The 24349-nt window shown below is 47.5% G+C and overlaps 1 protein-coding gene across 3 annotated transcripts; it reads left to right on the forward strand.

Annotated features, from left to right (window-relative positions):
• Positions 1–4906: 4906 nt before the first annotated feature.
• Positions 4907–18598, forward strand: DYRK2 (dual specificity tyrosine phosphorylation regulated kinase 2). 3 transcript variants are annotated; one of them, XM_044756433.2, is made up of 3 exons: positions 4908–5329; positions 5876–6024; positions 13047–18598. In XM_044756433.2, exons 1-3 carry the CDS (start codon positions 5281–5283, stop codon positions 14652–14654), a joined length of 1806 nt encoding a protein of 601 aa, XP_044612368.1. In that variant the 5' UTR covers positions 4908–5280; the 3' UTR covers positions 14655–18598. The 3 variants fall into 3 exon arrangements, with proteins under 3 accessions (XP_044612369.1, XP_044612368.1, XP_044612370.1); XM_044756434.2 differs by lacking the exon at positions 5876–6024 and having other exon boundaries at positions 4907–5329; XM_044756435.2 differs by lacking the exons at positions 4908–5329; positions 5876–6024 and adding an exon at positions 6074–6620.
• Positions 18599–24349: the final 5751 nt, after the last annotated feature.

The following is a 24349-nucleotide window of genomic DNA, read 5'->3' on the forward strand; positions in this document are numbered from 1 at the left end:
GAGTCATTCAGGATCTGGCAGAAAAACATGGCACAATCAGGGCTTAATTGAAGGACCATGTACAAGAGTGTGGGGAGGCTGACGGGGGTGAGCAAGGGAGAAGGAAGTGGCGTAGAGCTAGCAACAGCAAGAAGCCCTCTGGCCTGCAGGCTTGGAGGGCAGGCGACTGGACCATGTCCAGACTCCAAGGGAGCAGCTATGACTGTAGGAAAGGGCTGCCTGACAGAGCTGAGGTCTTCAGTCAAAGGACGGTGGCAAGCTGGCATGAGGGAAGCCAGGGAGATAAACAGGCTGACCTCATTGTCCTTGAGTTCTTGGCTGTCTTGCCAGAACTTTCCACTGGCAAAATCCAATTGGAGGCTAGTGGGCAAGGGAGCCCACTAATGGTGTCTGTTAAGCCTACTGGGGTGGGAAAGAGTGGATCTGCAGGGCAACAGGAGAAGAGGCAACACATGCTCTTTCTGTGAGGTGGAAGTGTTTCCCAGAGCATGAGTTTTCTCTAAGCCAGATGGAAGGCCCCTTGAGGATAGAGACCTTGTCTGGTGTTTGAGCCTTACCTTCCACAGTGCTTAGTTCAGTGGGAATTAGAAAGGTGTAAAAGTCCCTATACATTGAGACTGTACAAAAGAGAGTCAGCTGGTACCTCCCACTCTTGGTTTGGCATCTTTTCAAGCACTTAACCCAACCCTTGGTTTCCCATCTCACTCAAGGCAAAATCCAAATTCCTTCATGTGGCCGGGATCCCAGCAGCCCTTCCAACCTCATGTCTGTGACTTTCCCTCTTGCCTGCTTCACTGCTCCAGCCACCCTCCCCCTTGCTGTGCCCCAAAGACGTTTCCACTTCAGGGCCTTTTCCTCCCCTGGGCCATCTGTCTGGAGACCTCCACAGGCTTTTCACTTCTTTCAAGTCTTCTAAAACGTCACCTCCTTAGGGAGGCCTTCACCAATGACCCTAAGTAAAATAGTGCCACTGCCCATCTCTCCATGCCGTCTTACCTCACTTCACTTCCATGTGGTCCTCGTCACCCCCTGGCATGCGATATAGGTATCGTTCGCTACTTGTCACTCTCCCTGCACTAGAATACAAGATCCGTGGAGTAAGGACTTTATCTGCCTTGTTCCAGATGCCTAGATCAGTGCCTGACACATAGTGGGAGATTATTAATTGATTATATATATAAAATGGGTCCATCAATTAGTGGACTTGGGTCCCTTTTCATAGGTTATCGGAGGTCTTGACAATTTGAATGTGGATGTTTGTCCTTACCCCATCCTTGCCTAAAATAAACTCAGTTCCGCTCAGTAAGTTTTATGGGGTTTGCGCATAGGCAAACCAGCAGCAGTGCCCATTGCAGCCCTCACAAAGCTCATGAAACTGGCTCCTCCTCCCACTTGTCCCTTCCTAGCTACCAGACAGCATTATTTTGGTTAGAGTGGTTCTGGACCTTAGCGATGGACACAAGGCAGGTGCCATCAGGTAATGGTGTTGTCCTGAAGGGAGCCACATCTACATTACCCACAGGTCTATGTTACCCAAAATGAGTCAGCTCCTTAGTAATTTACCAAGTTGCTGTGAAAGACCCGTACCTTGTTTCACATTTGCACAGCTGGTAGAGTTTTGGATAATTCTTTGTCTATCGTCTGTCATCCTAACTTTATGAAGATAACAAACAATACCACCACTCACCCTGCCGCTTCAAGCTTCCTCTGTTCTGAAGTGCTCACACTTCCCCTTGAAGGCACTGTGCTTTCTTATTTCTCGGTGCCTCTGCACATCCTGTTCTCCTGCCTGGAATGGACTCGCCTGGCTTGTCTGCCTGGCGAACTTCCAAGCATCTTTAAAACCACAGCCCCGTTGACGCCAGTCATCGTGTAAATGGAACTTAGCGCTCCTTCCTAGGGGCCATCATGCCTCCTAGATGCCTCTGTTTCCACCCCATCACATCATCCAATGTCTCGTCTCCCCTACCAGACCCTGGAGTTCTTAACAGCAAGGGCCAGACCCAGGGATTATTCACTAAACTGTGTAGCTTCAGTACTAATAATGTCACAAATATGTTAGGTGCTCACTTTATTGCTTAAGCGAATAAAAGAATGAGGTCCTAATAGATTGACAGACTGAAGCCTAGCCTACCTCACCTGATGAGTCATCATATCCCCCAGGCCTTACACACACTAAGTTCTTTGTAAATGTTTCTGGGATAAAAGGTTTAAATAAATGAACGTGTTTTGAAACCAGATATTTTCTCATTCATTTCCAATTTTCTCTGTTATCAGGACTTCTCCAGTGAAAAATCACCTTCCTTCCACTCCCAGTACCCCAAAGTTTCTTTCTCCGTAACCTTATTACGTCCTGCCTCCCCGCTTGTTATTTGAATTTGGATTTATAAACACACAGAACAGGTGGAGTGTACACAATGGGCAAGGCCAGGAGCAGGGTCTTCCTAATTGAGTGGAGCCCCCAAGGAGACTCCTATTTAACATCGTTACAAATCCAGCCCAGCGAGGAGTTGTGAAGATTAACCGTGACAATATTTGTGAAAGGGTTTTATAAAGAGGTACATGCACAGTACAATTAATAATGACGCATGAAAGCAATAAAGTTTGAGGGGAATAACTCCTAGAATTTATCCACTGCCTTCTCCTCAAAGCTCAGGGAGTGCGTTTGTGCTTCTCTCTCCCCGACACTAACTCAGGTTGAGGTCATCACTATTGAACAGAAGGAGAGAAACCCAAGCCATGGTAAATAGTAATTTAGAGGTCAGTAAGAATAGAATTTTGAAAGGTGTACCGTTTATAACTAAAATAGCTAAAGAGTAGGCTGATTGCATTCCTTAAGGTAAGAAACAAAAAAATATAAAATTGAAATCATACTTGTCATGGCTTAGAACAATATAGGAAAAGTTCTCTAAACATGTATTTTTCTTTCTTTGATTAAAGTTAATGATTCTTTGTGTCCCCTTGTAAAAAAAGATGTTAGTGCTTCTTTTCCTCAGGTTTAACGTGGAAACTAATATGACTAATTTGGATTTCACAAACTATGACTGCCAGTAGTCAGCATTTTTCCTACACAGGAAAAAGCAGTAGCATATTTAGCTTCTGTTGAAGTATTGTAAGAATAATTTGAGTGAAAAGGGGTGACCGGTTACATTAAAATTGAATTTTTTGCTTCACATTTTTCATTTGAACATCAATTGTATGGAAGACTCAAAAAAAGGAAAAACAGTATGAAAATAATTGTTTTGAAAGGCAACGAAGCAAAAGCGGGATAGATGAGTTTTCTTAAAAAGCCGAGGTGGCGTAATAGCGTGATGAAGTCAGACCGGGAGTCAGAGAATGAGACTAGCTTCATCTCTGCTACTAAGTGGTCCCCTTTCTTATGGTTAATTCTGAACACGAAATATGTTTCCCCAAGTGAATCTGAGTGTGCTGGTCTCTGACAAGCAAAGGGAATCTCTCTTGCTGGGACCAGATTAGGGCATCTTTCCCTCCAAGGCATGTTATTGGGTTATTTCACTCTGGTTCTACTTTATGAGGAGAAGGCATCAAGAGGATTTGACAGAGGGACACATTACTAGGCAACGTTCTACCATTCGCTACCTGTTGCCTCTGCCAACGCTCCCTACCCTTAATGCTCCTGTGGGAGCCGAGAGGGTCACGCTGTAACTTTGAAACACTTGCTTTTGGCATTTGTGCAAAGCTGAGGGGAACTCTCCGGGAGGTTGCCATGACAATTTGCAAACAGTAGGGGCGATGGGACTCCGCAGGAGGTGGCCTCCTTCTGATCTGAGTCTGCAGGAGTTCAGGCCTGCAGGCTTAGTGCAGCCAGGGCTCCGCGCATAGAGGAGGCAGACAGAACGAACCCAGGTCCCCAGGAGAGCTTCACAAACCGGGCACTCGGCGGGACAGAAGCGCAGGGCGTAGCTTTCGGCCCCGTCATCCGGGATTGCCAGGCTTTCTCCACTCCTAACTGTTGAAGTGACAAAACCTGTGACCTTTGGACAAAGGCATGTGCTACACGCGATGGGGCGCAGGTGTGAGATGCGCGAGCAGTTTTCCAGCCTGCAAGGGAAAGAGAGGCTGTAGCTGGCGAATTCAAAGGGCAGGGAAGTTCTCCAGGAGCCTTGGAAGGGAAAGGGAGAGAGACGTGGCTGGGAATGAGAGGAATTAAAGGTGCCGCTCCCTTTCGGCCGGCCGAGAGCTGAGAGGAAGGTGTGTCTCTCCCGGCGGCCGCGCGGAGGAAATCGCCGAGTTGTAGGAAATGGGAGGTGTCTCCGATGTTTATTTTTGCCTAGCAACCCGCAGCCAACTGCTTCCCCAGCAGCCGCCCGCACGCGCCTCTCTGCCTCCCCTTGTCCTAGCGACTGGAGAGCGGTCACTCGGTGTCAGTAAATCGGGGCGGGTGTGCGCGGTGGCGGTGGCAGTGGGAGGGCAGCCCCTCCTTCACCCACGTTCGGGGTCACCAGCTAAGCTGCCTGACTTAACGAGGTGACCCTCGCACAACTAAGTTATTTACATGAGAAATTGGGGAGAAGGCGCGGTGAAGCCACTGGGGCCGGGAAAGGAGGCAGGATTGTGTGTGAGCAGCCATTAGGTTGGAAAAGCGGAACATGCGTTTGTGTTTGGGGGCGCGCACGGAGGGGAGGGGTCTCTGCAGCGATTTCAGGGGGAGGGGAGCAGGGCCAGGCCGCGCCGCAGGGAGCAGGAAGGGGCCGCGGGGGCCGCAGGGGCGGAGGGCGCGGGGCAGGAGCCGAGGGCCGGCGGTGGCGCGCCCGGGGGGCGGGGAGGGCCTCGGGGGCCGGGGGCGGGGTGTCCGCGAGCGCGTGCGCCGGGGCTGGGGGCCGGGGGCGGGGCGCGGGCGCAGGCCGGGGGCGGGGCCGCCCTGCGGGGACGCGCGGCGGGCGCGCGGGCGCCGGGCGAGAGTGCGCGAGGTGCGCGCGCGGGAGGAGGCCCCGGAGCGCGTCGGTGCCGGCGGCGCAGCCCGCTCCCCGCGCCCGGAGTGAGGGACCGGGGCGGCCAGCGGCGCGGGGGAGGGCGAGGCATGTGCACGGGCCGGGGGGCGCTGCAGCCGCCCGGGGACGAGGAGGACGGCGGCGGCGGCGAGGAGGAGAGCGGGGGGCTCGCGGCGGCGGGCCCGGGCCGGGGGGATGCAGCGGGCCGTGTGTGTCTGGCCGTAGCTGACGCGGGCCGGCGACCAGGCGACCAGGCGGCGGCGAGAAGTAGCGGCAGGACGGGCGGCGGCGACGGCAGCCCTGAGATGCAGTCTCCTCTCCAGCGGCCATGTTAACCAGGAAACCCTCGGCCGCCGCTCCTGCCGCCTACCCGACCGGTAAGGAGGGCCGCTCGCCCGGCCCCGGCCCCCGCCCTGGCCCCCGCCCGGGCGACCCTGGGGGCGCGGCGCCCTCTCCCAGGACCTCGGCCGAAGTCTGCGCCGAGGCGGGCGCCCGGGGTCGGCGCGCCCTCGCCCGCTCCGCTCATTGTTGCGCGCGGGCCCCGAGGTCCTCTGAGGGGAGCCCCTGAGCCGCCGGGCGGGGCCAGCCAGGCCTCCCCCCGGGGCTGGCGCGGCGGGGGCGCCCGGTCGGCAGGCCAGCCCCCTCCGGGCCTGCGGCCGCCGGCGACATGGACCGCCCCCGCCCGGCCCCTCCGCGGGCCGCGAGCTCGCGCCGGCCCCGACTGAACTTTGCAGCCGCCCGGGCCCGGCCCGCGGGGCACGTTGGGGACCCGCGCCCCCCACACCCCGGAGGCCCGCTCTCGGGATCCCCGTCTCCCCGGGGAGAGCGGGGTTCGCTGCCTGCAGGGGTGGGGCGCAGCGGCGCGGTCTGGGTGCCTTTCTCCCCCCTGACCCTCTTTTGTCTCCTCCCCGCGTGGCTCCCAGGCCGAGGAGGGGACAGCGCCGTGCGTCAGCTCCAGGCTTCCCCGGGGCTCGGCGCGGGGGCCCCCCGCAGCGGAGTGGGGACCGGCCCGCCCTCCCCCATCGCCCTGCCGCCTCTCCGGGCCAGCAACGCTGCCGCCGCAGCGCACACGGTGAGAGCCAGCCCGAGGGCGGGCGGGGGGCCTCGGGCGCGGGGCAGAAGGTCGAAGTGCGAGCGTCTCCACGCCCTCGGCCAGGGGCCTCTCCGGGACGCCGCCCTCGAACTTGGGCGAGCCCCAAGCTGCAGCCACAAAAGAGGACTCGTGGCGTGGGCCCCTCACTTCCCCTCCGGAGCCCGCCCACCCCTGCGCTCCTCTTCCCGGGGACTTCCTCCTGCTGCTCTCCTTCGCTCTTCCCTCTTTCTTCGTCCTTCCTTCCCAGAGCTGCTTTCCCGGCCGGGTAAACATCCCTCCCCGCCCCCCACCACGACGGGCGGTGGGTATTTATAGAAACAGATGTGTGTTAGGGGACAGCCAGGCCGGCCTGCCCGGAAAATCGATGCCCCAAAGAGCCTCCCAGGCCTGGCTCCAGCCAGCAGGGAGCCCCGCCAATTGTCCCCCGCGTGTGGAAGCATGTTTTATGAGTGCTACAGGTTGGAGCACAGCAGAAATTGTAATTAACATTAACAAAAATAAGAGCCACAGCAGCAGTCAAAACAACAAGCCACCCCTGTAGGATTCAGCAGCTGGATATTATTCAGAAGGAAAAGGTCAGCTTTGCTTTGGAAGTGGGAAGGGAAGGGCACCTGACAGGTGCTGTGGTCCCTCTGTGGGCCGGGAGGGAGGGGAGAGCCCGGCGTCGGACTGGAGGCTGCAGAGATTGGCAGGCTGGATTTGACTTCAGCGTGTCCCTTTTCTCAGCTCCCAGAGATGGGCCATGGATGGTGGCCGCCAGCCTAGCGGAGGTGTGCACTTGGAGGAGGTGACGGTCCCGAGGTCTTAGTTCCACCTGGATCTCCCAGGGGAACGGCCTAGTGTGGTTCTGTGTGAGGGCTGCTGGCTAGGGTCATGGCCTTGTTTGCCAAGTGAAAGTTGAATGTTTGTAGAAAAGGCCATTTCTAGCCTACAGAGGAGCCACTCGGGGGGCACGTGCTTGGGGCGACTTGTTTATTGGAGGAGAATTTGGGAGAGGGTGACGGAGTGGAGTGGAGCATCTCCTCTTGGATGTGTAGGAGTTTCACAGGAAAACGTTTTGTTGTTATTCTCTTCTCCCTCTCTGTCTCTCCCTCCCTCTCTCTCTTTTTTCTGAGATCTAGACCCAGGGCCTAAGAATTCACTACACAGAAGTTAACCAGTCTGTGTTGGACTGTTGATGGCGGAAGAGAACCTGTCGGTAGGCTGGTTGACTCCGTATGTTATGAGTGAACGTTCTTGTCACGGTGACGTTTTAGTTCAGGGACTCTCATTGGTTCTAGGGGTTTGGCTTTATTTGTTTGGTTTGGGCTCATCTGACAATTTGGAAAATATAACATCTATTTTTTCCTCCCCGTGTGGATATAATCACATGACTCGATGTGACCTGGGAAAGAAATGCTTGGTTTGCGTCCAGATTCCAGTTTTCTGGGAGTGGGCTTTGCTTGATCCGAGCCTATTTGCAGTTGAAGCATGCAGTGAGATTAGAGAAGACGAAAGATGTCCACTGGAGGAATAGCCCGCAGTGGACCGGAGAGGAGAAGATGTGAGGCTGCTTCTCAGGACCCCTCAGGATGGAGGCTTGTGTTTGGCTGTGGTATCTGCCTGACTTACCTGTTTTATCTTACCTGTAGACTTCAGTATGCTGTTAATCATGAAAGGCTTGGTTTTGAAAGTGTGAGTTTGGGTTTTAGTTGTTTAGTTTTGATTTTATTGGTACAACATTGCATATTTCATGCAACAGGAATGTTTAAAAGGACCACAGCTTTCTCTGGTTCTCCTTCCTTTTACAGATGAGGACACAGTCAGGCAAGTTTACTAGTTTGGTCAGGATTCCCTGGCCAGTTCATACCCAGGCTGGAGCTGCTGCCCGGGCCCTCCTCAGACTAGCTTTCACATACGGCTCCGAGCTGCTAATTTTAGGAAATTGTTTTAGTTTCATTATAAATGCAAAAACCTTTACAGTTCCCTATTCCCAAGTGTCTTTGAGGTTTTTATGAGTTTTTAGTTTTTAATTCCACAGCAGTTAACACCTGGGAAGAGCTATTTTGGGATGAGTCGGGGAAAGGGACATTAAGGAGAGGAAGAGGATCTTGTCATAGGAGTTTGCCCATGTTCCCTTGTGAATGATGCAGCAGGTGGACAGGTATATGGTCATAAGGACTATGCACCTTGGGATCTGTCTACTCCATTGCCTTTAGTCCTCTGGCTCCATGGAGGTACTTTGTACACTTAGTCATTTTGTTTATCTCTGTTTGTCCTAAAAGTGTACCCAACAACTATCTTGATTCCTGTTAGTTTCTTTCTTTTAGTGTTGTACAGAGATATTAATATACTTATTTTTAATAAAATTCCCAAATATTAGTATTGTATCACTTTCATAACTGTTTTAATGTTTAAAGCACTCTCCAGTTTACCAGTTTTACCTTTATAAAATAATTGGAATTAAAGAAGATGGAATATTCCCATTTAAAAACTAGTAATATTTTGAAGAAGTACTAGTAATATTTTGTACTAGTAATATTTTGAAGAAGAAAGTAGACATTTGACACAGGGCCACACAGACTGTCAGTGCGTTGGAGGAGGAGCTAAAATTCCAATCTTTCTGGACTCTATTCTATTCCCATAACACTCTACAGCATTTCTAAGATGACTTCAGAGAAGTTTTAAAATGCCCAGAAATGTTAGCACAGAAATCTGCTATTTTCCCCTTTATTATTGGAAGAGATTAAAATTACCCAGCTGGTTAGACTGTTGCTCTTACATGATTTTTCACACCAAAATGTTTCATGGTCAGAGAAGGCTTTTTTAGGTCTCCGTTTTAACGCACGCACCATGGGTGTCTAGGGACGGCATTCATTCAGTGTGTATTTTTAACCGTGACAGCCCGTGTGCTAGGTGGACAGTGGCAAAGGGCAAGAAGCAGCCGTCACAGACTTCGAGAGGCTGAGTGAGAGTGAGAGTTTCATATCCTCCAGTTGATGATGTGGTCCTGGCATGTGTATCCTGGAAATGTTCTGGGTTTTCTGGGGGTTCCCCCCGTCTTATAGATCAGGTAATTGCACTTGGTTCTGAGTTTGGTGGTGATTTTAGAGTGTCCTACAGTGTTTGAGACGAAGTCCTCCTTTCCGAGAGCCTCTCGAATGAATCTTCCTCACATCTGGGAAGTTTTTAAGACGCATTGCTTTTCGCTGTTGAGTTGATGTATCTGCTTCAGGTACTTTTTAACTGGCTGTCATTTACCTCCAGGTCTCTGCTGGTGGCAACATCTTGTGACTTGCGTCACCAGGGACAATTCCCGATTCCCTCGGCATTAACTTCATGTTTTCTTATGAAGGTAGAAAGGTAGTTCTCAAGAATAACTCAGAGAGGTGAGAGTTAACAAGCACTTATTGACGTGTTCTTCCATCCAACAGATAGTTGTTGAGTGCTTACTGTATATTTGGGTTTGTTAATAGGGACTTACAAAGATAAGAGGTGACCCCGCCCTGGAATTGCTCACGGCCAGGTGGGTGCATCAGGTGTTCAAACAAGTACAGTAAAATGAAGTAAGTGTTACAATGTATCACTGCTCTATAAGCCAGTGGAAGGGAAAGGAAGAGTTTCACAGAGGAGGTGAGAGTTCAGCTGGACGTTGATGGATGAGTAGGCGTTTACCACAGAGACATGGTTAGGAGGGAGATTCTAAGCAGCCTTTGGAAAGGACAATTATGATAGCTCTCCTTTCCTCGGTGCTATACTAAGCACTTTACACATTTTACCTTATTTAATCCTCCTAATAGCCCCAACGAGGTAGCTTTGTTATCTTCTTTTTACAGGTAAGGACACAGCTTCAGAGAGATTACTTAAATTGCCCAAGGTCACACAGTTAGTAAGTGGTGGAGCTGGGACCCGGTTCCCAGGTGTCTGATTGAAAATCCCTGGACTCCTAACCACTGTGGAACGTGACCTCACCAAAAGCAGAGGAGCGTGAAAGAGCCCGGGGTTTCCACGGGTCTTGGGGAGTCCCGCTTTCTCAGTCTGGGAGAGAACAGTCAGAGTGGTGGATGACATTGGAAGGAATGGGGTCCTTCAGCCTCTGCATTTAGAACCTCCTGTTCTCGTCTGTAAGTTCTTGGATTATCTGTGGACATGGGTGCAGTTGTGGACCTTGAGCAAAAGCAAAGGCCGTGTTGGATTGACACTTTTCACTGGTAATTCTGGAGGTACTGTGGGGAAGGGAGTGGAGGAATTCTAGACTCAGAAGCATGTTGGGGGGCTGCCTCAGTTGTCCAGTGAAGGACTGCAGGAGCGTGGGTGAGGCAGTGTTGATGGAGTGGGAGGGCCATCGAGAGAAGCCATGAGGCTCAGTGATGACTCAGGAAGGTGAGGAGGGGGATGTGGAGAAGGCTTTCGGGGTGACAGCTTGAGCATGTCTGTGGAGGTGGAGCCTTTTGTTTATCCGGAATTAAGGGTCATGGGAGGAGGAAACGGTTTGGTAAGAAAAATCCTGAGTTGAGTTGCGTAGCGTTGCCTGTGGGAAAGGCAGCTGAACAGTGGTTGGACATGAGGGTCTCAAGTTCAAGAGCGGACATTAGGCAAGGCTGGCTAGAGGTGCAGATGGGGCAGACCTCAGCCCGTGGTGGTTGCCACTGGAAGCCCTGGCAGTGGTCAGGATCAAACAGGGAGAGTTACGGAGTGGGGAGCCATGGGAGGTGAGGCTCGAACCCAGGGGACCCTTGAACCCACCCATGGGTAGATGAACTCAGTTGATGTGGTGGAGGAGAGCGGGGGAAGACAGTTGGAGAGACAGGAGGTGATCCAGTAAATTGGCAAGCTTTCTTTAGTTCCAGTCACTAAACTTTTGTGATTATATTTTAAATTATGCAAAACATTAAAATTACAATTGCAGAAATTGAAGTGAGTTTCTGATGCTCAAGAAGTTTTACTTTGCTATCTTTTTAGGCCTTCCTGGAGCCCCAGGGTTAACTTTGTCCCTAAGGAAGCCTCATGCTTTTTGTAGCATGAATACTGGTCATGTCGGCATTTGTTCTGGAACCTTGCCATCCTGCCCTGAAGAGAATGGTGCTCTAGAAGAGAGAGATTTTGAATTTCAGCTCCTTTTATTCCCTGGTGCTTGAAAGACCACAGTGGGAAGGAGGGGTGCAGAGAGTGAGGCTTGGGAACAAACGTGGTGACCAGCCTGTACTACTTTTATATATACCCACAACTTTCCTAATTCGTTTTTATGGGCTGCTCTGCTTTGGGCATAGAATGGGGATAAAGTAACCTGTCCAGCTGCTCTGACACAAGCTAAGCTCACTTAGCATGGAATATCATCTGTGAGTTTAATAAAAGGGTTCGACCAAAAGTCTTCCAAAAATCTGTCTGAGACATCAGCTCCCTGGGTCTCTGAAATCGCACTTCAGAGAAGCCCAAGTACTGTACTCTGTTCTGCTTTTAGATGCGAGCAGAGTGAAAGCTCGCCCCCCAGGTGGTCGCTGTGCACGCTGCGTGTGATGGAAACTTGAGGGTCTTTGTCTGCTCGTAGAAAGACTTGGAATTTTGTTTTATAATCCATGTGGTCCTAAACCATTTCCTGAGTTTCTGTGTTACATACACAGAGCACTTCTACTCTTTTGCTAGTGTATAAAGCCCAAGAGGTAGGATTTACAAAGACATAACGGGAAAAATACTGGTGGCAAAGGACTTCAGCTAAGTTGACTGTCAGCTGCTAGAGGGCAGGGACTCTGCCACTTATGTGGTTAGACCTCGCCTATTGTGGTTGAGTGAACGAGATGGATTGTGAATGGCAAATTGATCTTTAAGATTTCATATGAAAATCACCTAGCAGGATGCTTTAAGACGTGTGGGCGGTTGTGAGGCTGGCAAGAATTCCTAACAGGAGGGGATCCTGGCTGCCAGCCCTCTTTCACCCTCACCTCTGCAAGGATGATGCCTGAAAGAAACCCCAAGCAGATGCTCAGTGGAAGGCTGGGGGCCCCTTGGCTTGCACTGTCAGTTCTGTTTAGACAGGAATGTTCAGGGGTGGCATGTGTGCCTGAAATAGAAATCGCTACTTTGTATTCCTCGTTGGAAAGCTGTGTATCCCAGCAGCCCAGGGAAATACATGTCTTTGGAGAGCTGAGCCACTGACCAAAGGAAGGCCCAGAACAGTGCGGAGTTGGTTTGTTGGGCTGAATAGCCTTAAATGGTCATCACAGTCAGTGAAGCCCAGAAACTTTTAAAAATAGGTTAGGGGTTTACGAGATGCTGCAGTGCATATCTACATGGGAATCTTTCAGGCCTAAAAGTGCAATTTTCTTTGCCACTGGATCATGCATTTTTGTAGGTGCAATCAGTTAGCTTTCCAAGTAATGGAGAAGACTGAGCATGAAGATCCTAGTGTTTTCAGAATAGAATAGCTAGACCTCAGAGAAGTAGTGAATAAGACAGATGAGGTCCCTGCCCTCATGGTAAAAATAAGCTTCTAAATGAAGTGAAAGGTGTTCTGATCTGGGGCAGGTGGAGCCCGTGCAGGGTCGGCATGTTCATGGTTATTCTGTCTCCTGTTTCATTTTTGTTTCAAGTATGGTTTGAGTGTATACCTGTGAAATGCCAGGCCCTGTGCTAAATGTCAGATATAGAGTGATGAACAAGAGAGAGGTTCCTGCCTCCCCGGGAACTTACTCTGAGGACCTGAGGATGTACAGCAGAGTGCTTGTCTGTTAGGTGTAGCGTTGATGGATCTTTTTCTCAGGATCCCAGGTTTCATAGCCTTACCAAGCCCACTCATCTTTTCCCGGCATTCGTCAGGCTGTCAGCATCATGTCCACTGTTCTTGAGTGTTCATGAGGTCCCTCCCAGGTGCACAGCTCTTTCCATTTAGTAAACCTGATTATGACTGTGAATTCAAACCAAAGTGGACGTCATCCAGGTGGGGAGGTGGGGGAGCTGACTTAGGACCTGCCCTGTCAGGCAGACAGACCTCTTCCGTCCTTTCACGTTTCCTTTCTGAATTCTAGATTGGCGGCAGCAAGCACACAATGAACGATCACCTGCATGTCGGCAGCCACGGCCACGGGCAGGTCCAGGTTCAGCAGCTGTTCGAGGATAACAGTAACAAGCGGACAGTGCTCACGACACAACCAAATGGGCTTACGACAGTGGGCAAAACGGGATTGCCGGGCGTGCCGGAGCGGCAGCTGGAGAGCATCCACCGAAGGCAGGGGAGCTCCACCTCCCTGAAGTCTATGGAGGGTGTGGGGAAGGCAAAAGCCACCCCCATGACTCCCGAGCAAGCAATGAAGCAATACATGCAAAAACTAACCGCCTTTGAACACCACGAGATTTTCAGCTACCCTGAAATATACTTCTTGGGTCCAAACGCAAAGAAGCGCCAGGGCATGACAGGTGGGCCCAACAACGGTGGCTATGACGATGACCAGGGGTCGTACGTGCAGGTGCCCCACGACCATGTGGCTTACAGGTACGAGGTCCTCAAGGTCATTGGGAAGGGCAGCTTTGGGCAGGTGGTCAAGGCCTATGACCACAAGGTCCACCAGCACGTGGCCCTGAAAATGGTGCGAAACGAGAAGCGCTTCCACCGGCAGGCGGCGGAGGAGATCCGGATTCTGGAGCACCTGCGCAAGCAGGACAAGGACAACACCATGAACGTCATCCACATGCTGGAGAATTTCACCTTCCGCAACCACATCTGCATGACGTTTGAGCTGCTGAGCATGAACCTCTACGAGCTCATCAAGAAGAATAAATTCCAGGGCTTCAGCCTGCCTTTGGTCCGCAAGTTTGCCCACTCGATTCTGCAGTGCTTGGATGCTTTGCACAAAAACAGGATAATCCACTGTGACCTTAAGCCCGAGAACATTCTGTTAAAGCAGCAGGGGAGAAGCGGCATTAAAGTGATCGATTTTGGCTCCAGTTGCTACGAGCATCAGCGTGTCTACACGTACATTCAGTCCCGTTTTTACCGGGCCCCGGAAGTGATCCTTGGCGCCAGGTACGGCATGCCCATCGACATGTGGAGCCTGGGCTGCATCTTGGCAGAGCTCCTGACCGGTTACCCCCTCTTGCCTGGGGAAGATGAAGGGGACCAGCTGGCCTGCATGATTGAACTCTTGGGCATGCCGTCCCAGAAACTGCTGGATACATCCAAACGAGCCAAAAATTTTGTGAGCTCCAAGGGTTACCCCCGCTACTGCACTGTCACCACTCTCTCTGACGGCTCTGTGGTCCTCAACGGGGGCCGTTCCCGGAGGGGGAAGCTGAGGGGCCCGCCTGAGAGCAGAGAGTGGGGGAATGCACTGAAGGGCTGCGATGACCCCCTTTTCCTCGACTTCTTAAAACAGTGTTTAGAGTGGGATCCTGGGGTTCGCCTGACCCCCGGCCAGGCTTTACGGCACCCCTGGCTGAGGAGGCGGCTGCCAAAGCCGCCGACGGGGGAGAAGACATCAGTGAAAAGGGTGACCGAGGCCACTGGTGCTATCACCTCCATTTCCAAGTTACCTCCACCTTCCAGCTCAGCCTCCAAACTGAGGACGAATTTGGCACAGATGACGGATGCCAATGGGAATATTCAGCAGAGGACAGTGTTGCCAAAACTTGTTAGCTGAGTTGAGCCCCCGATGCTGGTAATCTGAAAGATACGACGTTGCTGAGCCTTACTGGGTTGAAAAGGAGTAGCTCAGACCTGTTTTTATTTGCTCAATAACTCGACTCATTTGTATCTTTTCAGCACTTATTTTAATGTAAGAAGGTTGTTCATTTTGTTTTTATAAAATACATGGGGACAATGCTTTAAGTTTTTATACTTTCTGAAACTGTTTCTGTGTTCTCAAAGTACGATCCGCCTCAACCGTGTTTAGTGCGGCAGAGTAATAAACATCAGTGGCAGGCCATTGATCACTTCATGACTGCTGCGCGCTTACAGATTGGCGTCAGAGACATTCACTATGTGTTTCTGGTTCAGATATATTCTCCCCAAGGTGATTGCCCCCGAAGGCCCCCTTCTCTCTGTGCTCCAGGTTCATGCACAGGGGTAGCGTGTCCTGTTCCATTTTCCATCCTTATCTGGGTGGTAGTCATGGTGGGAGAATGGTCAGGACAAAAATGATACTCTAAGAAAAAATGGACCTTGGAGATTTTTTTCCTAAACTAATGCTCAAACAAAATAAAATGCCCAGGTTTAAGTGCCCGGCTAGCACTCTGACATCCTCAAAGCCGGCCAAGCAGACCTGGCAGATAATTGGAAACATGTGTGCTCCTCCAAATTTTCTAACATGATCGGCGAGCTGTCTTGTAAAGAAGCCTCATATTACAGAATTGCTTTTGCACCTGACTTTAGAAGTGTGTTCCATGAACTGTTCGCCCTTCTCTCTGCTTTTCTCTTCTCTGTTCTCTTTTACCACCCATCTGTTGCTTGCATTTCATTTTTTTTTTCTTCCTTCAAATATATATCCCGGACTGTTAATAAGGAAGAGAGACATTTCAGCTGTGATTATGACCATTGTATCATATTCCAGTTAAAAAAAGAAGAACAGCCTAGCTACTTAAGGTGGGCGTTTTCAGAGTTCCAGAGGAGGTTCGGCAGAGGTCTGTGAGTGCACACGTTTCAGGTCCCCTTGTAAGGTTCCCTAGCCTGGGAGAGCATCAGCTCCTCTAAAGAGGAAGAGGGTTGGAAATCCTCTTGATGAACAGAAGTCATTGTGGCTGTTCAGTAAGGCCGATTTTAACAACACATTTAAAGGAGGAAAAGTTCAACCTCGAGTTAAATGGTTTGACTTATTCTTTTCATCATTAGCAGAACCACAGAAATTTGCATTCCTCGATTTTATTTTACTTTCTTTTGGATTGCACTGATTGTTTTTGTGGGAATGACACTTTACCTGAAGAAGTAACTGAGAGTTAGTAAAAGAATATTTTCTTCTCTGAATAATAATTATTTTCACGGTGAAAATTTCAGTATTTTATCGCTAAGGTATGAGCAGTGATATATATCAATTTCAAGGCACGTGGAAAAAATTTTTTAGTATGTGCAATTTAATAGAGAAGGATTTCTGCCTGTTTGGACAATAGGTTTGGGTAGTATAAATTAGGATAAATACTCTTTTATATGCACAGATATTATTGTATTGCCTGTAAATTGATTTACAAGTACTTAAAGCATGGTCCCCCGTGAGGCCAAGAAAGTTTCCGGTTAAGTTCTTTTAATATTAATCCTACAGTTTCTCTTACTTAAAAGAATAAAAAATTTTGACTAAAACACTTATCTTGAGGCTTTGTCAGTTGGTGGTGGAGAAAAATGCTCAGGAAATACTACAGATATTTGCCAAAAAAAAAAAACCAGTAATAAGATTAGCTTATTAATAAGATAGTGATGTTGATATTTGCTTTACTATTTAAGGGTGTCACAGATAAATTAATTTGTACTTCTGTATTTAGAAATTATAGCTTCTTTCCCCTAGTAAAATTCTTTACATATTGTACACATTTCTGTGTAATCTGTGGAAGTGCAATAATATGTGAGTAAGTTGCATTTTACATGATGCTCATGTGATGATACCCCCCAATCAGTGGCTTATAGAACTTAAAGATTGCGTATTTATTATTAAAACTTTGGCTTAAAGGCATAAGAACTGTAAGACTTGGTGTGGTGGCTTTGTAAAACAAGGCTCTCGATGGTTAGCTTCTTTGGGTCATTGAAATAAAACATACAGGCTGCATTCCCTGTGCAGTGCTCCTTCCGTGCCCACTCTCATTTCCACATTTAGGTTTAAATATATGAACCTGAGCCCGCCCTTAATAGGAATTTCCCCATAAATTTGTTATACATGTGAAAATTTATAAATGGACTAATACTCCCTGTCTTTCCCTCACCACACTGGTTCTTGAGATGCCAACAGTGCATTTGTGACCATCTTTATTCACAAATGTAACCGGAAACTTTTAAGCCAAACTATAATGGGCAGCACTGTGGGGTCCCCCCCTCCCCCCAGTACAGTTCAATTTCCTTTATTCACAAGAGCCACCACATTCAGTGTTTAGTGATAGAGCTGCTTTATAAAAATTCTAGCTTAATTATAATGTCAAAAAGAGAAAAATGTTCAATCTTCGTTGATTTCAAAACATCAATAAATGAAGGGCTCTGATAGGCTACCCGGAGTTGGCTTGGAAACAGTCCTTGGTCTCACAGGTTACCGCTGTCTAGGGATGTCTGAGCTGTTTTCAGATTTAGGAATAGCACAGTGTTGTCTTGTCTTTGGTTGCAGTCTCAGCTGGCTCCGTTCTTGCACCACCAGAGTGCGTGTCCCCACCTGGGTGTATTGCTACAGCAGTGGAACAACAGTGATGCAAGACAGTGTAGATGAACAGTAGAGGAGAAATTGTGCCCTTAGTGTTAACAATGTGCCTTTTGTTCTGAATGCCATGTTGTAGGGCATGCATTTTTTGGCCTCTTTAACTCTCTGAATACTAGGCAGTAAGGATGGAACCCACCTCTGTGAAGATAACACCTGTCTTAAATATCCAGTTACTTAACAGGCCTTAATAGAAACCGTAAGGCGTGTATCATCGTCAGGCCCTGAAGAAGGTACCATTCGTTGGTTAGTTACACAGGGAACTCTTATGTTTAAGGGGTTAAAGATGGTCTTTGTTCTATCTTAACATCAGACTGATTTTTTAAATGATATTTTTTTTTGTTATGCTAACAGTAGACAAAAATCAACTGTATTTGTAAAAATTTACCTCAAACCATTTAATTTTCTAGCGTGATTAATCCCAGGGCATTTGGTATGAACCAAAGTGCATTCCTTTTATATGTGCCTGGCTCTAGTAAGGATGGCCAGGGGTTTTTACAATTTGGGTGCGAGGCACTTGAGCCACTTTTAAACTTAATGGGTGGTTTGGAGTCGCGTTAAGGGACTCCATCAGAATGTTAGGAAACACTTCAGGCATCAGTAGCATTGGGCCATATTGGAATCTTAAAAGTGTGAATTATTTTAAAGAGAGCATTCATTTTTGTAATTTTTTTCATCAAGACTATTTCTGGTAAGCAGAAGACTTTTTAAAAAATCTGATTTGGTTGGCAAAGGTTTTAATATTGCCCAACACAATGCTGTGGTAGCATTTAAAAAAAAGTATTTGTGAACTCTTTCTTTCTTAGGGGCTTGTACATCTCTCTGCTATGGACATAAATAGAATTAATTGTAACTATACTCAGCTCAACTGCTACAGTTACGTCTAGGCAGTGGCTTGGGTTTTTATCGAGCAACAACTTAGACACGTGACTGTAATATGCTGCAACTGTGTGTCCTGAAAATCTGTGAAAATGGTTGAATGTGGACTGTGTATATATGTATGTAAAACCTTCTGTGAGATGCTGCTGTCGCCACTTGACGTGAACTCTGTTCTAGGGGATTTTGATCCTAGTGGCCAGTTCTATGATACTGTATGTATTGTACAGCTGATGACAGGAGTAAGACTGTTCAGTGAATATTTGTTAAATTTTATTGTCGTGGCCAGAGATAATTTCAGAATAAAATTTTAATGTCCTACCGTACTTTTCTCCCCTTTTCTAACTGTAATGTTACTCCTGATCTGTTTCTGACATTATTCTTGGTCTGGGAGCCTGGAGAGAGTTGAGAATGCAAATATTTTCAGGAATAATTGATTTTTTTGTTAGTTTGATCTGAATGTGCAAGTTCCAGGTAAGAAGGACAAAAGTTTTAGTAGGCAGCTCTTGCTTTTCTCAGGATGGTCTATTCGTTTACTTTTAATATTTATATGTTAATTTTCCTTTTTAAGCCTCTGCCGTGTTCTTTCTCTATCATGCTAGGACTTCAAATCTTTTTTGCTTTTTAACCTTCAAGGTGACAGTGAAGCTGTGGGAGCAGAGTTTATAAATTATTCCCCCCCAGTCTGCACACGGGTTCTGGTGAATTCTTAGGTGCTCTTGAATGCTTATGCTTTCGCAGTTCTTGGACTTGGTGGTCTCTAGGGTTCACATTTTTGGGGGGTTTTGGTGTCTCCTCCTGTCATGGCTGGATCAGAAAATAAGGCCTGTGAACAGGAACTAGCTTGTGATTCATCAAGTTCAGTTAACATGAGCAAGGAGTTCACTCACAGATGACAGCACGCAGCCGCTCTAGTAATTTGTTAGACATTGTAGGGGTATTATGTAGACAAATATTTCCCTCTTGTGGAAAGAACTACCTCACATTTTTATTTACACTCCTACTGCCACCAACAGCCGAAGAATTCCTTCGTGTGGCTTCCTGCGGCAGCAGTGGGATTTGCTGAAACAAGGGAACGGTGTGGGAGTTCCCAAACCCAGCCCTGTCTTGGCATAGCCTGTGCCAGACTCCCATTATTGCTGCTCTGGCTACTCAGAGTTCTTATTCAGTGAAAAGAATACCAGCCAGCCAACCAACCAAGAAATCCAATATACTTAGAAATAAATTTTTAAGAGATGTGCACTATGTATAAAATCGAAAATTGATGCTAAACCAGCAATTTAAATTGAAAATAGGTTGTCCAGGTCTGACTGCCTCAGAGCAGATCAGAGTTCCCTCTCATTCTCTTTTATCAAACCTTTTAAGCTCTTTTTAAAATTGATTAATGCTGTATTCTGTTTGAATTTCTGTAAACTTTTTCCTCTTAGAATCAACAACTATACAAATAAGTATTCTTGGAACTTCAAAATTGCCTTCACCTAGCGCTAAAGAATGTTCCTAGCTGGCATTAGTATTGGTCTGTTAGACAAAGGGAAACTAGTTTGATTATTTCTGCTTTGGAAAGAGAGCATTAAGAGATTTGAATAAAGGGTGTCTGTGGCTTGCTTTCATTGTTGTTTTAAAAATTTGAATTACATTGCATTTCTTTTGGGCCATCAGGCAAATAAACACTTGTCATTAGCTATACTTAACACGGTCCAAAATGAAAAATGACTGCCAATGTGTTGCACATACATAAGAAAATTGCAGCTTTCTGCAAAGGCTGGTTTATTTGGCTTGACTTTGACTTACTGTTTCGCTGTGGTCACATCCTTAATATCTGTGCTATATTTCACATATATGGGGCAGGGACAAAACTGCCATTCCTTTGCATCTCCAGGAAGGTCAATGAGTAAACCAAGTAATTAATATTTACTCCTCCATAGAAAGCTGACGTTTTAGGAGTATTGACTAGCCATCTAAAATAAGGAGCAGCAGGATGTGTTTGTTAGAAGACGTTCCAGGGCATTGCTCCTTATGAAGAGAGCTTCTCGGGTCTCATGGTGGTGTGTGAACGCCAGTTCAGTCTCATTCATCTCTGTGGGCTGTGATTATCCTCACTTGATGTTTGAGGAAACTGAAGTGATTTGCTCCAAACTGACTTTGCAAAAAGAGATTGGGCCTCAGGTTGCAATAGGTAAAGAATTTTGGTCTTAGACAGTAAAAGAAAATCCCTAACTGCACATCACACGCAAAAACTTAGGGAGGAAAATTTGAACTAGCAGTGGGCATTTCTATTTGAAGAAATTGTGTATCAGTTTCCAGGAATATTTTTTAAAAGGGGTGAAACTACAAAAAAAACTGAGGACTAGAGCTCCTTCACCTCTGTAGGTGCACCTAGTAACTAGAATGCATCATGCGCACGCCCCTCAGTTAATTTGTGAAGGAGGGACTTCTCATATTGCCATAGGTGGGGAGGTTAATTAATTATAGTAGGTTTATCCTTTATTTTCTGTTCTTAAAATATGCTTTTTACATTTGAATGTGTGAAAATATTTTTGACTCTTTACTAGTTCTCAGGGATTACAAGTTAAATTTTACTGACTGTAGCAACAGGTAAATCTCTGAAATTCAAATTTACTCAGGTGTCCTCTCCTTTGCCTCTATATTTAAGAAAACATAGAATGCCTGCCAGGGAAATATATAAAAATTAAAATTCCAAATACAATTTTAAAATACCAAATTGTAAATAAACCAATTTTACAAACTAAAATATTGTGTCTTTCCTTGCTTTTTATCTCAAATTATTCCCCCTTTTAAGTGTGAGGAGTTTTAAATATTTCGAATATTTCTTTAGTTATAAAAATGAAGTGTGTTATTTGCAAAACAAAAACCCATTGAGCAGGCCCAGATCCTCTGAGTAAGAGCCTCCTGAATTGCTTTTAGTTGTTTCGGGGAATGTACTTAGTGAACAAGCAGTTTCTGTGGACTTAACAGGAAAAGTGTATGAGTGAGTGTGGGCTAATTTGGCGTCCTTTTATCCGAAGAGGAATACCCGTTCATTTCCCCTTTCCTAGAATTCAAACTATTGGGATTTTGGCTTGGGTAGGCTTAAATTTAAAAAAAAAAAAAAAAAGATGTCCATCTTACTAATGTCTGTTGCAGATGGCATTTGTTCGTCAAATATTTATTAGATACCTACTATGTGCCAGGTACTATTTAGGCACTAAGGATGTATAATGGTGGACAAAACAGACAGTTCTTTGCAGGGTTTGTAGACTGGTTGGGAAGGCAAGGTAATTATATGAGCAGATACATAATTGCAAATGTAATCCGTGCTGTGAAGGAAAAGCTCATGGTGCTGAGTGAGTGTCTATATAATGGAAGGGAGGAGGGTGTGTTGTCTTGTAAGGATTAAGAATGGCTTCCCTAGGAAATAGCTTTTAAGCCAAGGAAGGAGAGCACGGTCAGAAACCCTGAAGCTAGAAGAAGCAAGGTCTGTGCGAGCAATTCAAGGAAGGGCCTTGTGGCGGCAGCCCAGAGGAGCAAGAGAACGTGGTGTGACATGAAGCTGGCAACGTGGTCGGGCCCCAGACCGTGCCAAGCCTGTATGTGCTGTTAAAGATCTTGGTCTTTATCCTGTGTGCAAGGGCAGCAACCAAGCATTTTAAGAAGGAAAGTGCCATGAGCAGCTTGGCTGTCCCTGGCTGTCTCTAGGAGAAGGTACGGAGAAGGGTGAGAATAGATAAAGGAGGACCAATGGGAAGTGTTTGCAAAAGACGGCAGATTGGACCAGCGAGCGCGGGGAGGAGATTTAAAGAAGTGGGGTTGGGGTGGGGGTGGCGGGGTGGGGGGGCGGCGCTGAAAGACTCTTGAGGGTGCAGAAATATTAAGGTGGAAATAGCAGTGGTGTTTCTTTGTGGATAAAAAGTAACTTGCTATTTTAGTGTCTGATTTGCTAAAGTGCATCAGAGGGAATTATAGTATCTGATTTGTTACAGAAAAGAGAGGAGTGAAAATTATTGCCTTTGGTTACAGAGTATGAAGTATTTGTAAGCTATTTATCTTTTACTGAAATTTGAAGCCTTTGAGTAAAATCTCATTAATTCAATTCAATCTTTTCAGGAAATTTTAGATAAAAAAAAAAAGGATGGAGAAGGGGGATTGTAGAGGTCAGCTAAGCCAAGTTCTCCCCCAAAGACAGCTGTCCTCTCTCCGTCCACAGAAATCAGGGATTTGCTCTTTAGGGCATTTGGATATGCCAAAACAGAAAAAAGAAAAGAAGGAGAAGAGATAGCTCCCTGCCCTCGAAGACTTGTTTATGCAATTGGAAAGACAAGATTAGACAGGAAAGGTTAAGCAATTTGAGAACAACGTAAGACCAAACTCAGAGTAAGGGAGGGTCATTTGTGCTGCTGTTGGAGGAGGAAAGCTTCAGGGAGGTGAGTGTCTAGCGAGGTCCTGATGGAGTTCAGACTGAAAGAGAGAAAAAGAGCATTCTAGGAGAAGAGCAGTGCTCTCATTCAGCCAAGTCAGGTGTCATTCATTCGTCTGGCCGTTGATACTCTTGAGCACCTAGGAATAGGTGCAGAGTAAGGAAGTGGAGGATAATTCCTTTGGAAAGTGAAGCCTTGTCGTCTTGTGGATTCCCCAAATGTGCCCGTTCTCCGCTCAAGAGCCACTGCACGTGTGCTGTCTCTGTTGAGGACACCTTTCCCAATTTCCGCCTCATCCTATGGGACTCAGCTCACACCAGAAGTCCCTTCTGCAAAGCTCTCCTTACCTGCGGTTGAGCAAAGTGGCTTTTCCGACAGCTGACACAGACAGTGTTTTCTTGGCTTCTGAAGGAGGTTTGCTCATTCGAAACTGTGGGGACTGAGCTGAGGAAAGCAACGGGACCTCTCCCCTGGGCGGACGCTGCCGGCGTGATGTCTTGGAGATGACATTTTAGTCCAGGAGGTAGATTTTCAACAGATAACCACAAACAAATCAGTTATAAGTTGTGATTAGCGCCCTGCGGGAAAAGTGGCTAGATTTGTGAGAAAGAAGACTAGACTGGGGTTCGCAAGGGCCCCTCTGCTATAGGGGCCTTTGTGTTGTTCTGAAGGAGGAGGGCGGCTCAGAAGCCAGGGAAGAGCCGTCCAGAGCCTGGGTTCCAGGGCGCGCCGGGCCTGCGGGCCTGGACCTCGGGGCGCGAGGGGAAGGGTGCGGAAGAGGAGGAGGGAAAGGGAGGCCGGCCAGGGGGAGGGGCTGGGAATCCATTCTGATGACACCAGGAAGCCATTGAAGTGTTTCAAGTGGATTTTTAAACAGCCATTCTGGTTTCCTGCGGAGAAAGGCTGGAGGGGAGCCAAGGGGGAAAGGCGAGACTCGGTGAGCGAGAGGAGCGCGCCGGCCGGGAGGGGTCGGAGAGACCCTGGGATGGGACCAGCGGTGGCCCAGACCACGGGGCTGTTCCGGAAGTGAGGGAGGCGGGGCCCAGACGGGGCAGATGCTGGAGATGCCGTTTGTGGTACTTTTATAACTAGAATAGCATAGGCTGAAAAAGTGCTTTTCTATGTACCCATATAAAAATTAAAAACAAGCCTTAAAGGTTTTTAATTAACAAATTTGAGGACTATCTGCCTATAAAATCTCAAAGTTCACAGATTCAATTTAATTAATCTATTAAGGACTTTTTAAGTCAGTAAGAAAAACACTAATAAACCAGTGAAATAAATGGACAAATGGCATGTTTAAAAAATTTATATGAGAAACAAAAATCGACCCAAAAAACCCATTTAAAATTGTGAATCCAAGTAATGTAAATTAAAGCAGTGAGTTTATTTTTAACCTCTGAAGTATCAACAGTGAATGAAAAAGTGAAGCTCGTGCAGCCAGCGTGTGGGGTGGCACACAGCGCTGGTTCGCTGACGCTGGGGTATAATTAGCAAAATCTTTCTGGAGGGCAATCTGGCAGTCTGCACTGAGAGCTTTAGAAATGCTCGTTTGCTTTCACCTGACAATTCTACTCTCAGGAACCCACCTCAGAATAGTCCATGATGTACACAAAGGTTTATGTACAAGGATAATCATAATTATATCTAGTAGCACAAATG

This window comes from Equus asinus, chromosome 22, assembly GCF_041296235.1.
Source record: "Equus asinus isolate D_3611 breed Donkey chromosome 22, EquAss-T2T_v2, whole genome shotgun sequence".
Taxonomy (NCBI): Eukaryota; Metazoa; Chordata; class Mammalia; order Perissodactyla; family Equidae; genus Equus; species Equus asinus.

Coding starts and splice junctions, on each gene's coding strand:
- DYRK2 (XM_044756433.2), top strand. CDS start 5,281: ATGTTAACCAGGAAACCCTCGGCCGCCGCTCCTGCCGCCTACCCGACC. Junction 5,330..5,875: donor TCCTGCCGCCTACCCGACCG/GTAAGGAGGGCC, acceptor CGTGGCTCCCAG/GCCGAGGAGGGGACAGCGCC. Junction 6,025..13,046: donor CTGCCGCCGCAGCGCACACG/GTGAGAGCCAGC, acceptor TCTGAATTCTAG/ATTGGCGGCAGCAAGCACAC.